This window comes from Amblyomma mixtum, chromosome 9 (assembly GCF_055824585.1).
Source record: "Amblyomma mixtum isolate Tamu chromosome 9, ASM5582458v1, whole genome shotgun sequence".
NCBI classification, from domain to species: domain Eukaryota; kingdom Metazoa; phylum Arthropoda; class Arachnida; order Ixodida; family Ixodidae; genus Amblyomma; species Amblyomma mixtum.
Window position 1 is genome coordinate 92270219 of NC_143020.1, and position 23292 is coordinate 92293510.

The 23292-nt window shown below is 47.0% G+C and overlaps 1 protein-coding gene across 1 annotated transcript; it reads left to right on the forward strand.

Moving 5' to 3' along the window:
- The first annotated feature begins 3459 nt into the window (after window positions 1-3459).
- Window positions 3460-5119, forward strand: LOC149330103 (uncharacterized). Its single transcript, XM_089559365.1, has 2 exons — window positions 3460-4465; window positions 5115-5119. The coding sequence occupies exons 1-2, from the start codon at window positions 3460-3462 to the stop codon at window positions 5117-5119; spliced, it is 1011 nt and encodes a 336-aa protein (XP_089415491.1).
- The last annotated feature ends 18173 nt before the right edge of the window (window positions 5120-23292 follow it).

Consider the following 23292-nt stretch of genomic DNA (forward strand, 5'->3'; position numbering starts at 1 on the left):
CAGCGCGCTGTGGTTTCAGCGTCAAAGGAACACTTCACAGCACGACGAGAACAAAAGTTACTATCTACGCCGGCATCCGATTTAAGCCAAAATTACGCCGTCTTGATCACCATGCAGTAGGCTATTTGGAACAGCAAGATCTTAGTGTGCAGCACCGGACAAAAAGCTTTGTGATTTATGAAGTCTGAAATTACCCTGTGTCCTCCATTACTTTTGTCAAAAAGGTGTACATGCACCACAGGTGATTTTACCCAAGAAACCAGAATTAGTGTAATTTCTTTGCATCGCTTTAACGGAGAAAGCGATTTTTTCATCGCAAATAAACGTAAACAGTGTCCATGTTCGCATCCATACAGCGTATTTTATACGTCAACGTGTCGCACGATTCTAACCATTGCCACTCGCATGATTGCGGCAAAGTTTCCGAGGCAACATTCCCTGTCGATATCAGCTTGCTCGAGTACATTTCCGAGCTTATTCGGTTCGAGTCCTGTCCGTGTATGGGTTGTACATAGATAAATATTCAGATTAAGTCCCATTTTAATCACACATTGCATGGTAGAGAAATATCAATATCTCGATCTTGCTTGATCCAGATCCGAATGAACAGTATGTGTGTCAAGGAAAAGGATATATCTTCTTTCATCATTAATGTAAATAAGTTAATACATTTTACCATACAAAACAATCCAATATTTTTCTTAAGGTTAGGTTGTAACTGTACCTTTTAAAACAGTTTTCAAGACCGTATACACTTCACTATGGGAAGCATCCGTCTACTGAAACATGCGGAATATCTGATATCAAAAGTCTTTTCGGTGGTCTTATTCCGCGCGCTGCCATTTAATATTAGCCTTCAAAACCACCTGCAACATGTGTAGCAAAATTAGCCTGGTCATATACACTCCAGCCACCAGCCTGTCCGGCTAAGGAGAAGGAAAGCACTCTGATATTATGATGGCGAATGTTCTGCGATAAACGTATGCAGAACCAAGCAATCTAAACCTCTAACAACTCCTTGGTCTCAGTATGACAGAACATTTCGGGGCAAAAATGAAAAAAAAGGATAGTGGATATCTCGGCTGCCGTGGGAAGCTAAAAAACATGATTATTACAATGTGCCAGATTAACTGGAGTTATGAAATTTTAGTTTCCGCCGCCAGACAAGTACGTAATTCGTACCCAACAGTTCTGAAGAAAGGCATTTTTGAGCGGGAAACCATTTATGAGCGCATTTTTTGCATATAATGTGTGACTTTTCTATAACAATTAGCATATCCGCGGATCGTCCGGCGGCAATTTAGTATTTTTCTTCCTATTAATGTTTTTGCTATCCTCAAAAGTGTTCTCTATTGGTTTTCTATGGCAGTTTTAACTGTTGGATGCGATCGATATAAACACTTTTAACGAAAGATTTTGATAAATATCAGAAGAGTGAACCGTTACCTTCTATATTTCTGTAACAGTGTATTACAGTTTTCTCATTTTCAAAACATTCGTGCTAGATTGTTGTACATGAATTTACTGAGGCGGGTACCATCCTGTGTCGTCCATATAGTCTCGACAAACTGGCGTACTTGTGCTACACCTGATTTTAAAGCGAAAAATTACTTCCACACGAAGGCTACTGGGCTGCCGAATAAAATAATTGGGCTGCGTCATCATCATCATCATCAGCCTGACTACGCCCACTGCAGGGCAAAGGCCTCTCCCATGTCTCTCCAATTAAGCCTGTCCTTCGCCAGCCCCGGCCACCATATTCCCGCAAATTTCTTAATCTCATCCGCCCACCTAATTTTCTGCCGCCCCCTGCTACGTTTGCCTTCTCTTGGAATTCACTCCGTCACCCTTACGGACCAGCGGTTATCTTGCCTACGCATTACATGCCCTGCCCAAGCCCACTTCTTCCTCTTGATTTCAACTGGGATATCATTAACGCGCCTTTGTTCTCTCACCTACTCCACCCGCTTCCGATCTCTTAACATTACACCTATCATTTTTCTTTCCATAGCTCGCTGCGTTATCCTTAACTTAAGCTGAACCCTCTTTGCTAACCTCCACGTTTCTGCCTCATAGGTGAGTACCGGTAAGATACACCTGCAGTATACTTTGAGGACGTCTAACTCCATAGACAGAATAGAGCTAGTAGAGCTGTCGAAGTTAATAAATAAGCGCAAGGTAGCCGACATCAGGAAGTTTAATATGGAGAAAATCGAGCATGCTCTAAAGAGCGGAGGTAGCCTAAAAGCAGCAAAGAGAAAACTAGCCATAGGCAAAAATCAGATGAATGCGATAAGAGACAAATAGGGCAATGTAATTAGCAATATGGATAAGATAGTTAAAGTAGCCGAAGAGGTTTATACAAATCTATGCAGTAGCGATTGCAATCAGAATGTTACTGAGAGAGGCAGCGGAACACAGCAATAGGACATCCCGCCAGTAACGAAGGAGGAAGTAAAGAAAGCCTTGGAGCAATGCAGAGGGGGAAAGCAGCTGGTGAGGATCAGATAACAGCAGATAACATTGCGCTCTATTTACTGCTGGCGCCTTTTTTCCTCTCCCACTGATTTGCCGTTGCGAAGGGGCAATTATGAATGACGGATATATGATCTTTAGTTGCTTTCAATGACAGTAGCCGCTTGCGCAATTTTTGCTTAGAGCAGGTTGAAGTTTTGCTCTAGCTGTCCCAGAGCATAACTACGCCAGTCTGAAAGTGCTGGGAAATCCTGCGTAGCGGCGCTCTGGGGATTATTTCATGCAAACTACTTTTTCAGAGTCCTCAAAACTATTATACATTTCATGAATATTGAACATGAAGGTCGTTTTGCAGAAGTTAGAGGAGGTAATTTGGTAATCATACAGCAGGGTGGCAAAGAAATAATTGCTCCAGAAAAACGCAGTGCTCTGCTATCCTTCTCTGAATTTCTTTTTTGTGGTCCTGTGCTTTCAGTATGCACCATTTTGGGACATCAACTGCTAAACCGATATTCTGGCCACATAGGACATTTTGCGTTGCCGCTACTCACGACGCCAGCGTTTAGGGCAGCATAATTCGACTTCAGATCACGAAGGGCGCCGTGAAGTAAAATAAATAAGTAAAACTAAAACACAGAACAAAGAAAGCAACTTCTGAAGGAACCAGCGCAAGAAAACCTTCCAGGGCTCCCGTAGGAGCTTGTCAAGGGTAAACAAAGAAAGCAGCCTAATTTTGAATATCATTCTATTGTAAGACAGGCCTTCGGCTCCCGAATCTTGGGCGGCTGGCGTGAGGAAGAAGAGGACGAAGACAGCGGCGCCGATGCTTGAGCGTGTGCGCTGATCGCTGCCGCTGGGACTGATCGCTGCCTCTGGACTGAGCCGAGACGTACCGCTAGCCGTTCGCGACGCAGCGCCTTCGTAGACGTCCTACACTACACTTGGTGGAAGTGCGGTCTGTTCTCACCATCGAGATACGCCACCATGCCCAGGCTTCCAGACTCTACCACGGTGCCCGACCGCCCGGCCCAACCTGCCCAGCCTGCTGGCCCTGCTGTCATCTGTTCTGGTGCCGTCCGTCAGCGCGACCCCACGATCTTCAGCGGCACGGATGACACCGATGTGGAGGATTGGCTGGCCTCCTATGAACGCGTAAGCGCGTATAACAAGTGGGACGACAGCGTCAAACTTACCAACGTTATATTTTATTTAAGCGACGTTGCCAACCTGTGGTTCCGCAACCACGAAGCGGACATCTCCAGCTGGGCGGATCTGAAAACCAGCCTCACGGAGGTCTTCGGCCGTCCCGCGGTGCGTAAGCTTCGTGCCGAGCAACGCTTGCGCAGTCGGGCACAACAGAGCGGCGAAAACTTTACCAGCTACATCGAAGATGTTGTCGATCTCTGCAAACGCATCAACGCTTCCATGAGCGAGGCAGACAAGATCCGAAATATTCTGAAAGGGATTGATGATGACGCCTTTCAGATGCTCGTCGCGAAGAATCCCCAGTCTGTCTCCGACGTGATAAGCCATTGCCAAAGCTTCGATGAGCTGCGCAAACAGCGCCTTTCGACCCGCCGAGCCGGCTTTCAAGAGGCAAATATTTCCAACTTGGCTCTTCCCCGGGACGGTGCTCTGGACCAACAGTCGCTCCTCCAGCACATTCAGCAGTACGTCCGTGAAGAAGTCGCCCGCCAGCAGTACTTGTCGACCAGCCCACCTACTCCTGCGCCGCCGCTCACTCCCAACATCCAGCGAGTCATACAGGAGCAGGTCGCCGAGGTACTGCCCCCTCCTCCTCCACCTCCTCAGCAGCCACTGATCACGGCTCCATTAACTTACGCGGATGCTGTGGTGCGACCGCGGCCTTCGCCTGCTGCTCCTGCCTACGGGCCTCCCCATCACCTGTTGGAGCCCCAGCGACCTTCACCAACCGCTTATCGTCCGGTTGCCCGCCCAAGACCACAGCCGCAGCCTCTCAACCCTTGGCGTACGCAAGACAACCGCCCTATTTGCTACGCCTGCGGAGTCGCTGGCCACGTGGCTCGCTTGTGCCGCAGTCGCGACTATCGACCGTATATTTATAGGCGTGAGCCGACTTACGATCTATCCCCGACCTCCTCGCCTGTGTCACATGAGCCGCCTCCCGATCCGTCTTCGTCTAGCTACCGTTTCCGCTCTCACCGCTCGCCGTCCCCTGGCCGACGTTCCCGCTCTCCGATGCTCCGCCGCCCACCCGCTCCGCAAGCGGAAAACTAACGGCCGCAGTTCCGGAGGCAAGAACTGCGCCGCCAGCGACTCGCTCAAGCCCTGTATCCGTGCCAGTCAACATTATCACCGTGTTCGTTGAGGGAGTCGCCGTCGAAGCACTTGTTGACACGGGCGCAGCCGTTTCTGTTCTTAGCCACACACTATGTCGCAGACTCAAAAAAGTGACGACGCCTCTTCCCGCCGTTTCTCTCCGAACCGCCAGCGCTCAGGACATTCGACCATTGTCCGCCTGCACCGCCCGCCTGCTTATCGAGAACGTCCCCTACACAATAGAGTTCATCGTCCTCGCCCGCTCATCTCACGACGTCATCCTTGGTTGGGACTTCCTTTCCACTCATCATGCTGTAATTGACTGCGCCCGTGCTCAGCTTGAGTTATCGCCCTTCAGTGAAGCTCCCTTGGACGTGCCCAACGCTGCTGCCGCTACTGTGATCGTCTCACAGGACACTGACGTTCCGCCCTTTTCTTCAGTGCTCGTGCCTCTTTCTTGTGCTGCTCTCTCCGACGCAACTGTCGCATATACGCCCTCTTTACGATGCGCTGACCAGAAATCTGCTTTGCTGCCTCATGCCGTGCTGACAATTATTCGTGGCTCCAGCGCTATTTATGTATCTAACCCGTTCTCCTGCCCTACCACTTTGCTCCGTGGCCAATCGCTTGGTAGTGTTGCCGTGCTAGATCCCGCCTCAGCGTACCCCCTCGTCGATAGCTCGGCCGACCTTCACGTCAGCGCCATTACGCCTGTTTCCATCGCCAATCCGTCTCCTCTCGATGTTTTTCACCGCTCCGTCGACGCCGCCCTGACGCCTACCCAAAGGGCCCAACTTGTGGCCGTCCTGCACCGTTTTGCAGCTTCGTTTGACTACCAGCAAACATCATTGGGCCGCGCAACCACCGTTACCCACTCTATTGACACTGGCACACATGCCCCTTTGCGCCAACGTCCGTACCGCGTGTCAGCCGCTGAGCCCCGCATCATTGACGAACAGGTTACCGACATGCTCAAGCGCCACGTGATACAGCCGTCGCCGAGCGCGTGGGCATCGCCGGTGGTCCTTGTCAAGAAAAAAGACGGTTCCATCCGGTTCTGCGTTGACTACCGTCGTCTGAACAAGATTACACGCAAGGATGTTTACCCTCTCCCTCGTATCGACGACGCCCTCGACTGCCTGCAGGGCGCTGAGTTCTTCTCTTCATTGGACTTGCGCTCTGGTTACTGGCAGGTGCCGATGGCAGAGGCCGATCGCCCAAAAACTGCATTCGTCACACCCGACGGGCTCTATGAATTTAATGTCATGCCCTTCGGCCTCTGCAATGCACCCGCCACATTCGAGCGCATGATGGACAACCTACTCCGCGGGCTTAAGTGGCACATATGCCTTTGTTACTTAGATGACGTTGTCATATTGTCGCCGGATTTTTCGTCTCACCTACAGCGCCTTAAGACTGTTCTTCGCTGCCTGGCCGACGCTGGCCTTCAACTCAGTTTAAAAAAGTGCCGCTTTGGAGCTCGGCAGCTCACCATTCTCGGACATGTCGTGTCCAAGGATGGCGTTCTCCCGGACCCGGCAAAGTTGCGAGCTGTAGCAGAATTTCCGAAACCGACTTCTGTAAAAGACCTCCGCAGCTTCGTGGGCCTCTGCTCCTATTTCCTCCGCTTTGTCCGCAACTTCGCCACTATCATCGACCCTCTGACCAAGCTCCTTTCCGGCCACGACCTTTCGGCCTGGTCGCCAGCCTGTGATGAAGCCTTTACGACACTCCGTCGCCAACTTGACCACTGCGCCAATTCTGCGCCATTTCGACCCTCGTTCTCCGACGGAACTCCACACCGATGCCAGCGGCGTCGGCCTCGGTGCAGTCCTCGCGCAGCGCAAGCCTGGCTTTGACGAATATGTTGTCGCTTACGCTAGCCGGACACTCACAAAAGCTGAAGCGAACTATTCTGTCACTGAGAAGGAGTGTTTAGCCATCCTGTGGGCGATAGTCAAATTCCGCCCCTACTTGTACGGGCGCCCTTTTGACGTTGTCACCGATCACCACGCCCTCTGCTGGTTGTCGTCTTTGAAAGATCCCTCTGGTCGACTGGCGCGCTGGGCTCTGCGGCTTCAAGAGTACGACATCCGCGTGGTCTATCGTTCCGGCCGTAAACATGCGGATGCTGATGCCCTCTCACGTTCCCCTCTGCCGTCTGAAGCAGCGTCTTCTATCTGCGCCCTGTATTCTTTGACGTTTGAGCGCGCTGATATGGCTACCGAGCAACGCAAAGACCCATGGATCGCTTGCCTCTTGGATTTCTTATCTGGTCAATCGCCTCGACCTCCTTCCCGTGCTCTGCGTCGTCAGTCCCACCATTTCGCCATCAGAGACGAGCTTCTTTACCGTCGGAACTACCTTCCGGATGGTCGCAAGTGGCTGCTTGTCATTCCGACCCATCTGCGCTCCTTCATTTGCTCTTCCTACCACGATGATCCCCAGTGTGCTCATGCCGGCTTCTTGAAGACCTTCACCCGCCTACGACATCGGTACTACTGGCGTGGGATGTACCGTTATGTGCGCAAGTTCGTTCAGTCGTGCCCCGCATGCCAGCGCCGAAAAAACCCACCTCGCCAACCCGCCGCTCCTTTGCAACCGCTGCCTTGCCCAGCGCAGCCCTTCGAGCGTGTTGGCATCGACCTCTACGGCCCTCTTCCCAGCACATCAGCCGGCAACCGCTGGATCATCGTCGCCATCGATCATCTTAGCCGGTACGCCGAAACATCACCTTTGCCATCTGGTACAGCCCACGACATTGCATCCTTCATCCTCCATCGCATCGTTCTTCGCCATGGTGCTCCCAAAGAGTTGCTGAGTGATAGAGGTCCAGCCTTTCTGTCTGAAGTTGTCGAAGCTCTCCTTCGGGAATGCAACATTGTTCACCGCACCACCTCTGCCTACCATCCGCAGACAAATGGCCTGGTTGAGCGTTTTAACCGCACTCTTGGCGACATGCTGGCCATGTATGTGGCTTCCGATCACTGCAACTGGGACCGCGTTCTACCTTTCGTCACCTATGCTTATAACTCCGCTACTCAAGCCACCACCGGATTCTCTCCATACTTTCTCCTCTACGGCCGTGAGCCTTCTTGCACAATGGACACCATTCTCCCTCACCGCCCTGATGCTTCTGAATTTACGACTCTTTCTCAAGCCGCCACTTATGCCGAAGAATGCCGCCAGCTTGCCCGGTCCTTCACTTCACACTCCCAGCAGCAGCAGAAAAGCACCCGTGATCCCTCTGCACTACTTCCCACTTATCTTCCTGACTCTTTGGTCTGGCTCTGGGTTCCTTCCTCAAGTCCCGGCCTTTCCTCCAAACTTCTCACCAAGTACCAGGGCCCCTACCGCATTCTTAAGCAGACATCCCCCGTCAATTACCTCATCGAACCCCTTACACCGTCTACTGATCATCGTCGCCCAGGCCGTGAAATTGTCCACACCGACCGCCTCAAACCATACTACGACCCCGCCGTCGTCACATCTCCCTAGGCCGCCAGGATGGCTCCTTTTCGCCCGGGGGAAGTTGTAAGACAGGCCTTCGGCTCCCGAACCTTGGGCGGCTGGCGTGAGGAAGAAGAGGACGAAGACAGCGGCGCCGATGCTTGAGCGTGTGTGCTGATCGCTGCCGCTGAGACTGATCGCTGCCTCTGGACTGAGCCGAGACGTACCGCTAGCCGTTCGCGACGCAGCGCCTTCGTAGACGTCCTACACTACACTATCAAACATTTCTTGAAAACATTGTTTAGTATAACTAAAGCTACCATTAAATGAGAGTGCGCGCATAAAGCTCAACTTCTTTAAGCACAGGGTCTTGAGTGCCGATGGGGATTTCACGAGGCACGGCCAAAAGAATAACTTTCTATATCTCTAGTACTAGAGCTGTAAGAAAATGGTAAGCTCCCATAGTCCACGCACATTGATCAGGTATAGTGCATTGCTGGAACATTTGGTGAAAAAAAGTCAAGCAGGCTTTGATCCATATATAAGATAATAAGCTAAAGCGATGTGGGTTCTCTGCTCAACGATGTAATTCATTGGACCTTGCGCGCTTACGGGATACCTTCCCAGATCGCTTTGCAAGGACATCTAGTGGAATGTGGAATACGAAAGCCTCGAAACACTTGTGTCAGCTCTACCGGTCAACGACCTAGGAAGAGCTTTTATCTCCAATCTATGTTCGTGCGTACCCCTACTGTCTGCTTGCTTGACTGCGGCAAATAATTGTTCATTTGCTGCTTTCATTCAACCGTCATGAGCTATTTTTTGTTTCTACACTTAGTTGTGTGAACATTAATCCATTCGAAACCCTTCACTGTGGCCAATTTCAAGTGTATACCCGTTTTATCCTAAGTACTATAAGCATTAGAACCTCATTAAACCAAAGCACTCGGTAATGGCCCCTCAGCGGACTAATTACTTTGCTGAGCATACAAAAACGCTTTCAGTTTTTCCTCAAGTGCGTTCAGCAGTATCCCGGCCTTTCCTACCCTTACCTTAAAAACGGCCTCCCAGAGGATGTTTTATTTCGTTAAGATATATACGCCGCCCGGTAACGATAACGTGTGACATGAAAATTTCATCAAGGTACTTTAGCTTTTTCCAGAATATTTCTGCAGGCTTGAGCAAGCTGCGACACTATGATAGACGCCGCTTAATAATACGCAACGCAATAATCGATTTAGCTTACCTAGCTCCAATATTGTGTTTCGAAGGTGGGTGGCGCGCACAGAAGTTGCGTTTTAGAAGATACCAGAAAATGTTGGCGTAATCACAGCGGCCATTACATTAGCGAGTAGGCTGCTATCTGATAACTTTTTTTTTCCCAGTGCAGGGAAGATTTCAAAAGCCTGTGATTGACACCTTACCTTCACCTGTACAACACGCCTTATCTGAGTTCTTTTCGAAAGGTACAAAAAGTGTGCATCACAAGAGTGCGCCAACATGGTTATGAAAGCTGTGATGGATATATAGGCGGGCGTGTGCGTCACATAGTTGTAATGAAAATCTGTGCTCATGCAGCTATAAGCTCCTTGCTTGACTGTGTCAACTATAATTTGGTGGTTTCCTTGAACTGTTTTCTGCACTTTTGATTTCAGCACTTGAATGCCGGTGCCAGAGCTGTTGTCGGCACTCATTTATTTGAAACACTCCCCTTTGGCCAATTTCGTGCGCATACGTGGTTTGTCCTGAGCAGTACAAACATCGTAGTCTAGCTTGGAATTAAGGGGCTCCGTAATGCCTCCTAAGTGAATTCATTTCTTCGCAGGCATATAAATATTGTTATGATTTTTTTCTCGTGCCTTTAGCACTTTCTTGATCTGCGGAACGTTTACATTACAAAAAGAGCCTCACAGAGGATGTGTTATAGCATTAAGATGTATAAGACCACTGCACCTGAGAGCCTTCGGAAAAAGCATTTAGCCAATCTACTCAAGCTTTTTCGCCCATATTGCTTCCGACGACAATTACATTAAGGTATAAGACCACCACGCATCAGCCCCTTCGGTAATAGCATTTAGCCAATGTTTTCAAGCTTATTCGCCATTATTACTGACGACGTGAGCAAGCAGTTGCACAGTGATGGACACGGTTAATAATACACACGGGCAATGACATCTTTAGCTTACTAAGCTGTAATATTGTGCGTCGGCGGGTTTAGTAAGCGCGGGCGTAGTTTAAGAGGTATGGGGAAGTATTGGTACAATCTCAGCGGCCATTCCATTAGTGAGAAAGCCATTATCAATATTTTTTTGGCAGTGGGCGGCAGTTTGCGAAACCCTGCGCATGTCGTCTAAGCTTTCTCCGTCCTATATCTTACTAGAGAGTTACTGGTGCAACCACTTAATGCACCAGCATAGTTATGATAGCTGTGGTGGGTATATACGTGGAAGTGCGCATCACTGTGCAAGGTCAAGCAAGGAAAAGTGAGGCAAGCAAAAGAGGTTTATGAAAGACCGATATGGCAATCTGAAGAGCGTTCTGAAATACCACTCTTAGTTGGGGAGGGGTGAAGAGCGGATGTATACGCAAAAGTGGAGAACGAAGTGAAGGGCAGCGACGTCGACTGGAGACGAGGAATGGTGCAACTAACAAACATGTCCCAGCGTGGGTTTGTGGCCCCATGTTGATATATGTAAGGCGAAGAGCAATAACGCGAAACATTCGCCTAAGCTGAAAGCTCCTAAGAATTAGTTTGCAACATAAGCCAGGGGTTTCAAGAAAACTGGCGAATATAGCAGTTATGAAACAAAATCAATATTATCATATATTGTCTAGTCCAAATGAAAAAATAACAAAGGTGTACTAATGAAAATAACAGTTCATACGAATTTTTGCCTCTCAGAGCCTTGCTGACGCGCAAATATTGGCGGGTGGGCTCATTTTTAACAGCACAAAAATAAAAAATTTATTTATCTGCGGAGCTATAATAGAGAAAAATGTTTCAACCCGAAAACAGCGCACAAAATGTTAACGTTTTGAACGATTCAACGTATTTGTAGCGTTGTGCGCGTCGCACCATTCCGAGTCGCAGCATTCCCGAGTTTCTAAGTCGATAGCAATCAACAGTAATTTCTGCGAATACATTTCCGAGATTCTTCTGCCCGACTTCGCTCTGAGATATGCAGTGTTTGTCGTCAGAGAGTGAGAATAAACTTAACAGTACTGCATATTGGGCGAGTTGGTTAACATACATCTTGCAAAATTTTAGCGCGAAAAACACGGACAGGAAGCGCTCGTGTCGTCTACTCTTCCTGTCCGTGTTTTACGCGCAATAATTTTGCAATAAACTTACATTTTTTTTTTTCAAATCATATCAAGTTTATTTCATAGTTACACTACAGTATATGGTTATGGGGTATATACATCAGGAGGCCCAAAAGTCGAAACTGCAAATAAGGCCTGCTATGGCTACATGAACCGAGTACATAAACCGGCGCATGCGCAACAAGCTGAGGTAAAAAAAAGAAAAAAAAGAAAGGCAAATAAACACACAAAAAGGAAAGGAGTGTGCAGCAAACGAATGTTACATAGTGACTGCAAACACAACGACGTTATTAAACATCTAAGGGTTCTAACAAGTGGTGTTTTAACATTTTTTTTATTTGTACATTGGGTATTTCAGTGAAGGGAGCAAATTATTCCAAGTGTGGATGGCAAGGAACGATGTAGTTTGCTTTCAATAATTAGTCTGTACTTTTGGCAGCAATAAATTGTTCGACAAAGCAAAACGCGTGACGTTATTATTAGTAATTAAATTTTCAGGGACAAAGTTAACACATATATACTTATTGATGACTTTGAAAATAAAAACCAGGACCTGAATTTTGTGTAGATGTTCAAGTGGCAGGACATGTAGTGAATGGAACAAAGGTGCACACGGCTGGGTAAAAGAAGAGAAAGTGATGATTCTAAGTGCTTGTTTTTACATAGAAATGAGTGTAGAAAGATGAATTCCTTATGGGCTACCCCATGAAGTGATACAGTAATTAATATGGGAGTGTATGAATGCCTTATAGATTGAAAGCAGCGTATGTAAGCTAAAGAACGGCCTTGTTCTGATAAGAGCCCTTATTCCGAAACGCCGCCGCGGTGGCTCAGCGGTTATGGTGCTCGGCTGCTGACCCAAAAGACGCGGGTTCGATCCCGGCCGCGGCGGCTAGAATTTCTTTGGAGGAGAAATTCTAGAGGCCCGTGTACTGTGCGATGTCAGTGCACGTTAAAGAACCCCAGGTGGTCGAAATTTCCGGAGCCCTCCACTACGGCGTCTCTCATAGCCTTAGTCGCTTTGGGACGTTAAACCCCATAAACCAAACTAAACCAAACCTTATTCCGAAACGAATTTTATTAACAACGCTGGCAACATGATGGTTAAACTTTAGGTTCGAGTCATCAGGCCTGCCGCAGAAGGGCGCTGCTGTGGTGCCAGGATCCGTCCTTCGTTCAGGATGACCATGTAGATGTAGATGCGCATATGCCAGGTAGCGATCTGCAGAAAACAAGGGGCTTGCTTAGCTGCTGCATGGGTAGCGTTCCCTCAGCCTCGAATCGCGTGTGCAGCAATGATTGCTCGGTGATTCCCGCGACGGCTGATATCATCAGGCCTGCCGCAGAAGGGCGCTACTGTGGTACCAGGATCCGTCCTTCGTTCAGGATGACCATGTAGATGTAGATGCGCATGTGCCAGGTAGCGATCTGCAGAAAACAAGGGGCTTGCTTAGCTGCTGCACGGGTAGCGTTGCCTGCAGCCTCGAATCGCCTGTGCAGCAATGATGGCTCGGTGATTCAACAAAGGCGATGAATGGCGTTCAACGGAGAGAAGACAATATATTTTACGGGGATTTATTAGACTCACACGAAGTGCACACCAATTTTTTTGAAACATCCCAAAAGCTGCATTTCAAGTGCTCGGTAGTGTCATTCGCCAAATAGCCCTCACGATTGTTACGACATTGGCAAAGCACTTGCCGCGAAATGTCTCGTAATTCTTCTCAAGTTTTGGGGTATAGTCCTTGATTATAAATAAGAAAAAGCTGCTTGAAATAACCGCCAAGCAGAGAAGAGATTTTGTGCTCTTCATTATAAGAGATTTAGCTAACTCATGTCTGGCTAACAGTATATGCAAGGATTACTGAGCTAGTTGAAATTTAAGATTTTACGTCGTCTTCTGTCTGAATCTTTGCAATTTTACTCATTTCGGCTTCATTCACCTATGCATCTCCATGAGGTGTCAAAGCTATGCCAGATATACACTCTACTGCAAATACAGTGAGTGTCACTATTTGCAGAAGCCTTTGGTGCTTTACAAAATCTAGCAACTTTATGCTGGACTCAATTGGTACGCTAGTTTCAACGTTGCAGTATTGCACCGATTTGCCCGTTAAAGAGGTTTCACAAATAGCGAAGAGAAGCTTCCTAAGCGCCGTGAGTTGTAGAGAAGCTGCGTCGGACTGGAACGCCACTGAATGCCATCATGAAGGGCTCATAAAAAGCTCCGGTTGCTGTAACAACCGCGTGAACGGCGCGTATTGCATGAATTAGGCAGTCCCGAACTTCATCTTGCTTCTAGCAGCGAGCAAGCAGTGCGCTAGTGTCGGTGCGACGAGAGAGCAGACCAGCTAATCGGCCCATATTGCAATGTATTGGCAAAAGCTGGTTTTATAATAGACCAGAGTACACCATCTATTTGGAATATTGGGCCGATTATCTGTGCTGCTTGGGATATCGTCTTTAGAATGGCTATTGTACGTGGCATTGAGCTTCCTCAAAATGCGATAATGTGTCGAACCTTGTTCTAACATTAGCGACGTCGCAAACTCTTGGCAAACCAAGAAGTGGCTGTTCCTGTGTCACGAGCCATTTTAAGTTGTTCCTCGAGAGTATTCCGGTGATTGGCAGTTCGCGTCGCCGTTACCTGGGCCGTAATCTCTTTTCGAATATACACAGCTAGGGACGGTATAGATGCGATTCACGAGGAATAAATCATACGCCGGCATTCGTTGTGCCACCGGTGCAGCGATTCAAGTGCTGAGGTAGACCAGAGGGCAGCCAACAGCAATGTCCCTTCCAGGACGAAGGTTACAGAAAATCTCTTTCATGTTTGCACCAGTTACACTGATGTCAGGAAAATAGCAAAGGCGGCCGTACAATATACAGTCAAAACCATACCACAAGTTTAGTACAATAACGCAGCAAACACCGGCACTTTCCAGTTATCCTTGGGTCAAGCATAAAAGGTGGGGTAATCAATGTTCGCATCTGCGAAGGAGAGAAAATATAGCTTTCATCCACCTCATTACTCTAATCACGAGGTGAGCTTTCCAGCCAGTAATAAATGACAAAGCGTTGGCGACACTAAAATGAAGTGTATGAGGCAGATTAAGGTTCTTATGCACTAGATGTTTGCTAAAGTTCTTGTAGGGTGACAAACAACAGACGGATGGTCAGTGCACCCACGTACCAGGCGCCTGCTTGTATAGCAAGAGGTACAAACAACCATCCGCAAGCTCTGCTCCAGAAAACCATTTGGTACGATGACTCTTAGGCTTGAAGCGCTAGTGCAGCGTCAAACGCAGGCCTTCGCCGTCTGTCTGAGTAGATAAAAGCGCTACTTAAGCGTGGGAACACGGGCCCAGTACAGAAAGCCTTATTATAGGTGAGATTCCTTGATACTTCCTGTTTTCAGAGTGAAGTGGAGTTTCGTTTCTCACAAGAACCCAGTGTATTACGACTTGTTAAATGTAAACAGAGTCGATCGGCCTGTAGAATAATCTCAACCTCAACCTTAGGTTAGGTACAACGGCTAAGATCGCCTCTGTTCCCGTGGTACGTGCATTGGTGTTTTTTAAAGGTTGCGATGTTTTCGTGACGAAAACAAGTCAATTTATTTCCAGCGACCGATGAACGAAACCAAAACAATATTCTTTCCCCTTTGAACTAGTCTTTCGATGGCGTCCTTCGCAACGACGTAAATACTTTGTCACAAGTTTAAAGCTAAAGGGGGTTTGTTTCTAAGCCGTATGGGGGTGTTCCTGTCGCATTCGCGATGGAGGGAGCAGTACCAAAGCTATTATTACTTCGGGTTGATTTTCAACACTGCACACTCTGTGGCTCGGAAGCAAACCCCCTGGCCTCCAAACTTCTGACAAAGAGTGCACGTGGCGCAATCTTCGAGTTAACTTTTTCAAAAGGCGTCAATTAACATAAACAAAAGCACCAATATAAGCCGTTTTTAAAATAATGCGACAGAATGAGTTTTAGCGCGAGTTTTAGAGAGAAAAAGCACGTTCTGACAAGGAAAAAGTTACGCAACCACTGTGTTCCTCAATGTTATTGCACTTCCCCTGAAAAGAATAGACTGGAATCAAACTTCTGTCGCATTCATGTAACAACGGCTATAGACGCATGGTCTGTACCGCTCACACCGTGACATACCTCTTCGACGCCCGAGCCAGCTCTGACTTCTGCTGGGCGCCAGTACCACTGCTGGAATACCTATCAGCTCGCCGGAGGGCATTGTTGTGATGGCTGCCCTAGGCATTCTCATCACGTTTGATTTCAGGTACACTAGAAGTAGAGAAGAGCTCTATGGTAGACAATGGTTCTGAAGAGAGATCAGTGCTCCCTTTGTGAGAATTTCTGAATTTATTCTGTTACATGAGGAAGAGGCTATTGAGCCAACAGTGATATACGTTCCCTTCGATCAGTTTCCATGTCGAAAGGTCTCGCGATTGCAAAAAGAGAGCTAGCAATTTAAGAATACAAACTTAAAAAGAGAAAGAACCTGTGAAAAGAGGAGTTCTGTCGTTTACTTTTTCCGATTGCAAATTTTTCTGATGTGGCTACACGCCCAACTCCATGACTTATTTCAATTCCTAGAGGTGAATGACAGTGTTCGCTCTCAGCTGAAAGTGTTTACCACAAAAAAAGTGAGCACACTGGTATGCAAGGCAACACCGCAAGTGCTCACAGAATATTGACTTGGAACTTTGTGTGACGGCTTTTGCGGAACGAATGTGATTTATACTCAATATCGGATGTCACAGACAAATGCAAGCAGTCCCCTTAAAGCGACTTTGTGCGCTAGATTGCGAAACAACTTATTGCTGCGGGTGGTCGTAAAGCCTAGTCTGCAGTATTTCTTTGGCAAATCAAACATAGGTAATTTGAAAAGACAAATACGCTAGCCTCCTAAATATTTGCACTGGGGAAAAAAAGTATTAAATTCGAACACGCAGATTGCCTTAACAAATTGCCAGCAGAAATGTTGTACAGCAGACAAATTTTATGTGCCTTTTTTAAAGGCTCTAACGGAAAGCGCGAAATAGGCAAGCTGCCCGAAGATTTCGCTGCGACTTGAGCTCCTTAAAAAGTGGCTTAACAGTAAATCTGCCCATTTTGACTATTATGGTACCATATTAAACACGTATGGGCGCTTACATTTGCGTGATATTTACCCATCGCTCCTCGGCGCACAAAGACATGATTCCTGCTATTTCTTATTGATTCACAAAAAGCGATCCCTTCAGGCGAAATTCAACATGCGTACGACGGGCGGAGACAAAGTGTATTGTTACTCTTATCGATCGATTGCAACGGCGCTGATTCTGTGGCATGGGCGACACTCTTTGCAGAGAGATGCCACTTGAAAACCCAATCTCCACAGAGCTCTAAGATAACTCGAATGAGAAAGTTGAAGCGGTTTCATGTGGCGCAACACGTTCCCATGGTGACGCATGGCAATTGGATCCTCGATGGCCAGTACTGTGAGGGTCGTGTTATAGTTGGAGGGACCCTTTCAGGTGTCTGCTATTTGGGGCCATGAGATCCAGATGTGCCTGGGGCGTTATAGTAACGTGCTGGGCAGAAATCATGGAGCTTAGAATCGGTCCTCTCTTTTAACAAAAGCACGAAGGTTATCAAAGCACGTGAGATACTCTCGCATGCAGGTACTCTTACCTTCACCCAAGTGGTACTATGAGTGGCTAGAGTTATCGAAGGTTCTGATATGCGACCTCAATGGCGACACTGTTTAGCGAAAGAGATATATAAAAGAACTGTGCGCTGCATGCTGCATGCATTGACCTTAGAATGAATGCGATATATAGCTTTATATTTCCGAAAACTATATATACAGGCGTGCGTGAAGCCACCGTGTGTAGGAACTTCACAAGAGCAAACGAGGTATATGTACTCAGGGCCAGTCACGCTGTTCTAAAATGATGAGGAGGGTGTTGGCTGGTGATACAAAACTATCGGAAAATTTACTATCGATAGTATAGATAGTGTAAAGAAACTATCGATAGTGTAAAGAAACTATCGATAGTTCTACTATCGATAGACTATCGATAGTATTATCGATAGTGTACCGTCGATAGTAATACTATCGATACTAGTATCGATAGTATTACTATCAATACTAGAATCGATAGTATTACTAGCGGTAGTGCCGCTATCGACAGCAAGACTGTCCATAGTGAAACTGTCGATGGTAAGACTATTGATAGTAACAATATTGGTGTTATGCATTTGTTGGCCAGCGATATAACCAAAATATTTGCGATACCTGATTGGTTTCACGGTCTCATGAGCATTAACTTTCCTAAGAGACCTAAGCTATGAGAGATGCCGTAGTGGAGGTTTCTGGGTAAATTTCGACTAGCTGTTGTTCATCAACATGCACTAAAACAGTTCGGAAAAATACCTGGAACTGCATCCGATGGAACAAACAGCACAAGTTGTGCTGGCTTACACGACACTAACGTGCACTGCTTACGTCGTCTTGCTGACGTAACCGCTGCAGAAATGCTTTTCGCACACATGCTTCGCAACTAAGACATACTCATGATAGCATTCGCATGCTATCCTGCTACATTGCGTAGAGAACGTCCGCAGAGCTTGCTGACGCGTAGGCCGCGAAAACGGCCGAGTCCTGTCAGTTACTCATACCATCACCTCCATATTCCACACTCGGGAAACCGAGTTTAGAATGCAGTGGGTACACGTGGTTGATTTTATAGAATCGATAAGTATACATAAGTAGTATTGGTACGGCTATCGATATTACTATCAATGGAACTATCAAAACTACTATCGATAGTACTAACGATACTACTATCGAAAGTACTATCAATAGTATCGATAGCGCGCTATTGACAGTACTGTCGGTAGTCATTTTTACCACCGATAGTTCAATAGTGACTCAACTATCGATAGTATCGAAAGTACTATCGATAGTTTTGCATCACTTGTGTTGGCACAAAAAGAAATAAACTGGACTTCAAGAGGAGACAGTACAATGCCGCCATCTGTTGATTACTATAGCAACAAAATACCGTGTCAGGGGCGTGATAGCAATTTTTTTTTTGACCGATATTTCAGACTTGTACATGCACCTCATTTACATCCTAACAATTACCTCTCAACACTGTTTTTTTTTTCGCGGAGACTATCTTTACCTCTTTAGTTACGCAGTGTACTTTTCGCGCACTCGCGAAAAAAGGTTCGAATCTTCCGGAAGCGCGATCACTAAGCCAAGCACAGCTTGCTACCTTTGTTAATATTCCCTTCTTTGCCCCTTCACTAACCTTGTGTATGTTAACTGCGAAGGATATGCATAATTTTTGCGCTTTGAAAACTGAATACGCGAATATTATGGCAGAAAAAAAAATGGTCGCCCGTCTGTACCCTCCTCAGGCCAAAGCTACCAATAGGTTTTGAACACTACCCTTTGGCCTCGACGACTGCACTCGCAGGCCGCAGCTGTAGAATGCGCAACAGACAGCTTATTTCTGCAGGCGGCATCCACTCACTATTCCTTTTGTGTTAGGCTTAAATTTAGCACGCCATCCAATGAAGTGAGACTAATGGTATTGGGTAAGTAATACAATGATGGTGGTGCAGTTTACACAGAAAAATGTTTATATATATTAACACATTAACAAGTAAAAGAACCAAGATATCATCATTATCAGCCTAACTACGCCCACTGCAGCGCAAAGGCCTCTCCAATTAACCCTGTTTCTTGCCCGCTGCGCCCACCGTATCCCTGCAAACTTCTTAATCTCAACCGCCCACCTAACTATCTGCCGCCCCCTGCTACGCTTGCCTTCGCTTGGAATCCATTCCATTACCCTTAAGGACCACCTTGCCTTCGCATTACATGCCCTGCCCAAGCTCATTTCTTCGTCTTGATTTCGACTAGGATGTCTTTAACCCGCGTTTCTTCCCTCACCCACTCCGCCCGCTTCCGATCTCTTAACGTTACACCTATCATTTTTCTTTTTCATAGCTCGTTGCGTTCTCCTTAATTAAGCTGAAGCCCTTTCGTCACTCATGCTTCTGTGTACTTTTTTAAAGCATTTGTGTACTTCTTCCTTGATCTAAGATAGTACAAGTACAAAACGCATGGTGATGTAGCAAAATTCCCGTTCATGGGATATTGAAACCGAAAATGGCACACAACCACTAGGGCGCAGTGTTCAAACCACAGAATATTGAAATCAGCTTTATTATTATAACCTTGGATTTTTTCTTGTTCAAATTTGACGGCCGGCATCGATCGACGAAGTTGGCAGTAGCATTTTGTTCACACGTTCGCTGAGTGTGATTTTATTATTTATTGCAGTGTGTGACAATGACACGAGCTCCGCAGGAGAAAGAGGACAGTACGGCCTGTGGCTTTTCTATCGTTTCTGTCTGCTAAATCGGCAGTGCGTTTTGTATCGCCTACGGAACAGAGGGAACAAGTGCAATCGTTTTCATTTGTTTTCGAAAAATTTGTATCCTTCCAGAATAGCGCACATAGTATCTACCGCCATGTTATGGAAAGATGTGGATTTCTTGGTTGGCGGAGATTTAACAGGCTTGCTGAAGGTTTGTTTTCGGCAAAAGCTAAGCCAGCCGTCAACGCCCCCTAAAATAGTAATGGTCTTACTGCCGCATTGGGATGCGCGGGGGCTTTTTTTAATATTTTAATTTAAATATTACTTTTTAAATTAACAATATGTGCAGTCCTAAGAGCCCACATAAGAAACAAGGTTGAAGATGTTTGTCTTGTATGTTAGCTCAATTGCTTCTGTCCTGTCAACATTGTCAGTGAGTGTGTCTTTTTTGGTTTAGAAAAATTAGATTTGCGCATTTTGTTGTTCATTGAAGCGCCGAACCATCTCGAACAGCAAGCCGCACTGCTGAAATATATTGTATGCACCAGAATGTGTGCCCAGTTTTACTCTCCTTGGATCTTCTGAAAGCAGCTTAATTTTTAAGGCGGAAGCCTTTAATGTCTCATCGTTGTAAGCAGCAGTTGTCGACAGAAATGTCACGCTTTTGAATTGGTCGAAACGATCGTGACGTCACAGTGCGCGAATTTCAAACCGGGTCAATTGTACTTTGGCTAGTAACCATGCAGCGTAGATGCGGCAGAATACAAAAATACCAATGCCTTTGCAATTGTGGTTGTGAACGAGAATGGCGACCAAATCGTCTCGGCGACAATCAAAACGAAATCCTCTGAAACGGCAGAAGAGGCGGCTATAGCCCTCGCCCTAGCACATACCCAAGGGAGCATCATCCTCAGCGATTCCAAAATGGGTATCAATAATTTCGCTAAAGGGCGAATTACAAACACCTCCCTTAGAATCCTTAACGCAACCAAATTCTCACCAAATTATTCCGAATTGATATGGGTCCCAGCCCATTCGGGGAATCCGGGGAACGAGGCAGCCCACAATAAAGCCCGAGGTTTCGTCGACCGGGCAGTGGATGAGTCTGGCTCCCTGAATTTCACGAAGGACTCCATGATCACATATCATGATCTCACCAATCATTTTAAATTAGAGAGGAGAATTTTCCCCCCTCCAGACAAAAGACTTACTAAAGAACAAGAGGTTACGTGGCGTCGTCTACAGACGAGATCGATACGCACCCCATCACTCCTCGCGCACATTTATCCAGATCTTTACAGCCAAAACTGCAAACACTGTGGCCAACGTGCTACCTACGATCACATCCTGTGGGACTGCAAAATAGAGCCACCTCCGGGTGATCTAGTTACAGCTCCTTCTCTCGAGCGGTGGGAGACCGTGCTGGCTAGCTCTGACCCCAGAACGCAAGTTTTGGCGGTGGAGTGGGCTGACAAAGTCGTCGAGGGCTATGTACTCTCGACCACTTAACGCGACCTCTTGCCAAGCTCTTCCCGGCGAATAAAATGTTTTACAATCATAGTAACCATGCAACCAATTGAAGGGATTGTATGAAGATGCTCCAAGTGGGACTGAGTTTAGTTAATTGCTGAGTTACCCAATTAGCCTTATTAACTTTCCTAGTCAGGCCATATAAATAAATAAAACCGTGTTGGAAATTGGTCGAGCTCGGGTATCGAACCCCGGTCTTCGGAGTGCGAGACGAGCATGCTATCCACTCGGCCATGCCAGCTTTTTTTTTTTTCTTTATTGCATGAATGAATACATCAATAAAATATCGTAGTTGTCGTGCCCCTTGGTTGCACAGTATGACCAGATTATGTTATTGGGCCTTCACAGCATTTGGAGGAGTAGAATGGCTGTAAGACATTGTGACTTGGATGCACGATCGGTATGTGGTTATTTTGTGGAACATGTGTATAAGTTAAGAGAAGTCTTGAAGCAACAAGATTGCGCGGATGATGTATTGAGTCTGATGGACCAACTTGTGTTAATGAAAGTCCATTAGACTCGGCCATGCCAGCTCGGTGGTTTGGAATGAACAAAGGCGCGTCTAGTGAATACGGTGTCTTCACTTACTCTCATCCTCCTCCCTTCCCTTCCGGCGAGGTGTAGGTGTCCACCGAGATATGACAGACAGATACATTTCCTTTTCTCAAAAACCAATTTACCGACGAGCGAGGCGTAGAACCGAATGGGCGATGACGTTCTACGGACTCCCTGGCAGCGTTCCAAGACGCTGTCGCCTTCCACTCTCAGAGGCGAAGCTTAACATCTTAACCACACATCAGTGAGCGCACGTTAGGTCAAAAAAGTGCCCCCCCCCACCTCCTCCCTCAATTTCGACGGGTGTCCACCGAGATATGTGAGACAGTTACTGCGTAATTTCCGTTCCACAAATACAATTTTCATTTTCTTCATTACGGGCCCCCTTTGGCTTTCTTCTTTAACTCCCACTTCCTCCCTTCCTCTACGCTGCGGTTCAGGTGTCCACCGAGATGACAGAGAATTACTGCACCATTTCCTTTCCTCAAAATCGTTGCGTTCAGAAGGCAAGGGCATCGCGTCAAACGGGTGGTGGCGTTCCGTGGACTGCCTGGCAGCGCTAAAACACGCTGTCGCGTTCCACTCCTAAAGGCGAAGCTTAATCGTTATTAATTAGCAATTAATTAGTATTCAGGCATTGATAAGTAATTAACCATTAATTAGTGATCCGTCATCTCTTAGTAATTAGTACTTAATTATATGTGACGCCACCAGTGCCACAGAAGACCGAAAGTGGTGCGGGAAACGCTTTCGCCTCTACGCACTTTAGAGAGTCAAAGTGCCCCTGAATTTATTATGTCATTTTCATATACCTGCTTTCTTAACTGCCGGTATTGCATTCTTCGCTGAGTTTCGTGCAGTTAAGAAATATTGGTAGCCAGTAGAAAACAGCGACCATGACTAAGCTGCATCGTAATATGACCGTTGCAGGGAAAAGCTCTTCGTATGTCAGCGTTCCCGTGGCTTGATAACTTTGCGAGCTCATTCCTCAGGAAGCGGCTGATTCGAGCGGCCCAGGATCCGGGGACAGCTTTTGTGGATTCTTGTGTTGTTCAGATTCGCCGAGAGGCCTTCCGCCAGATACGCAGCGAGATTCTTCTGTTGCCGACACTTTGACGCTCACGAGACTGCCATGGCGTATAACCTAGCGAAGGAGCGGGACGCCCACGCAACCAACGCTATGAGCCGCAAGAATCAAAGCAGCCAGGTGTGCGCTACCGACCACTTTTTCACTCGACCAACAATTTTCCACTGTAAAGAA

Bases quoted from the DNA above. Each gene is read 5' to 3' on its own strand.
- LOC149330103 (XM_089559365.1), top strand. From the start codon at position 3,460: ATGCCCAGGCTTCCAGACTCTACCACGGTGCCCGACCGCCCGGCCCAA.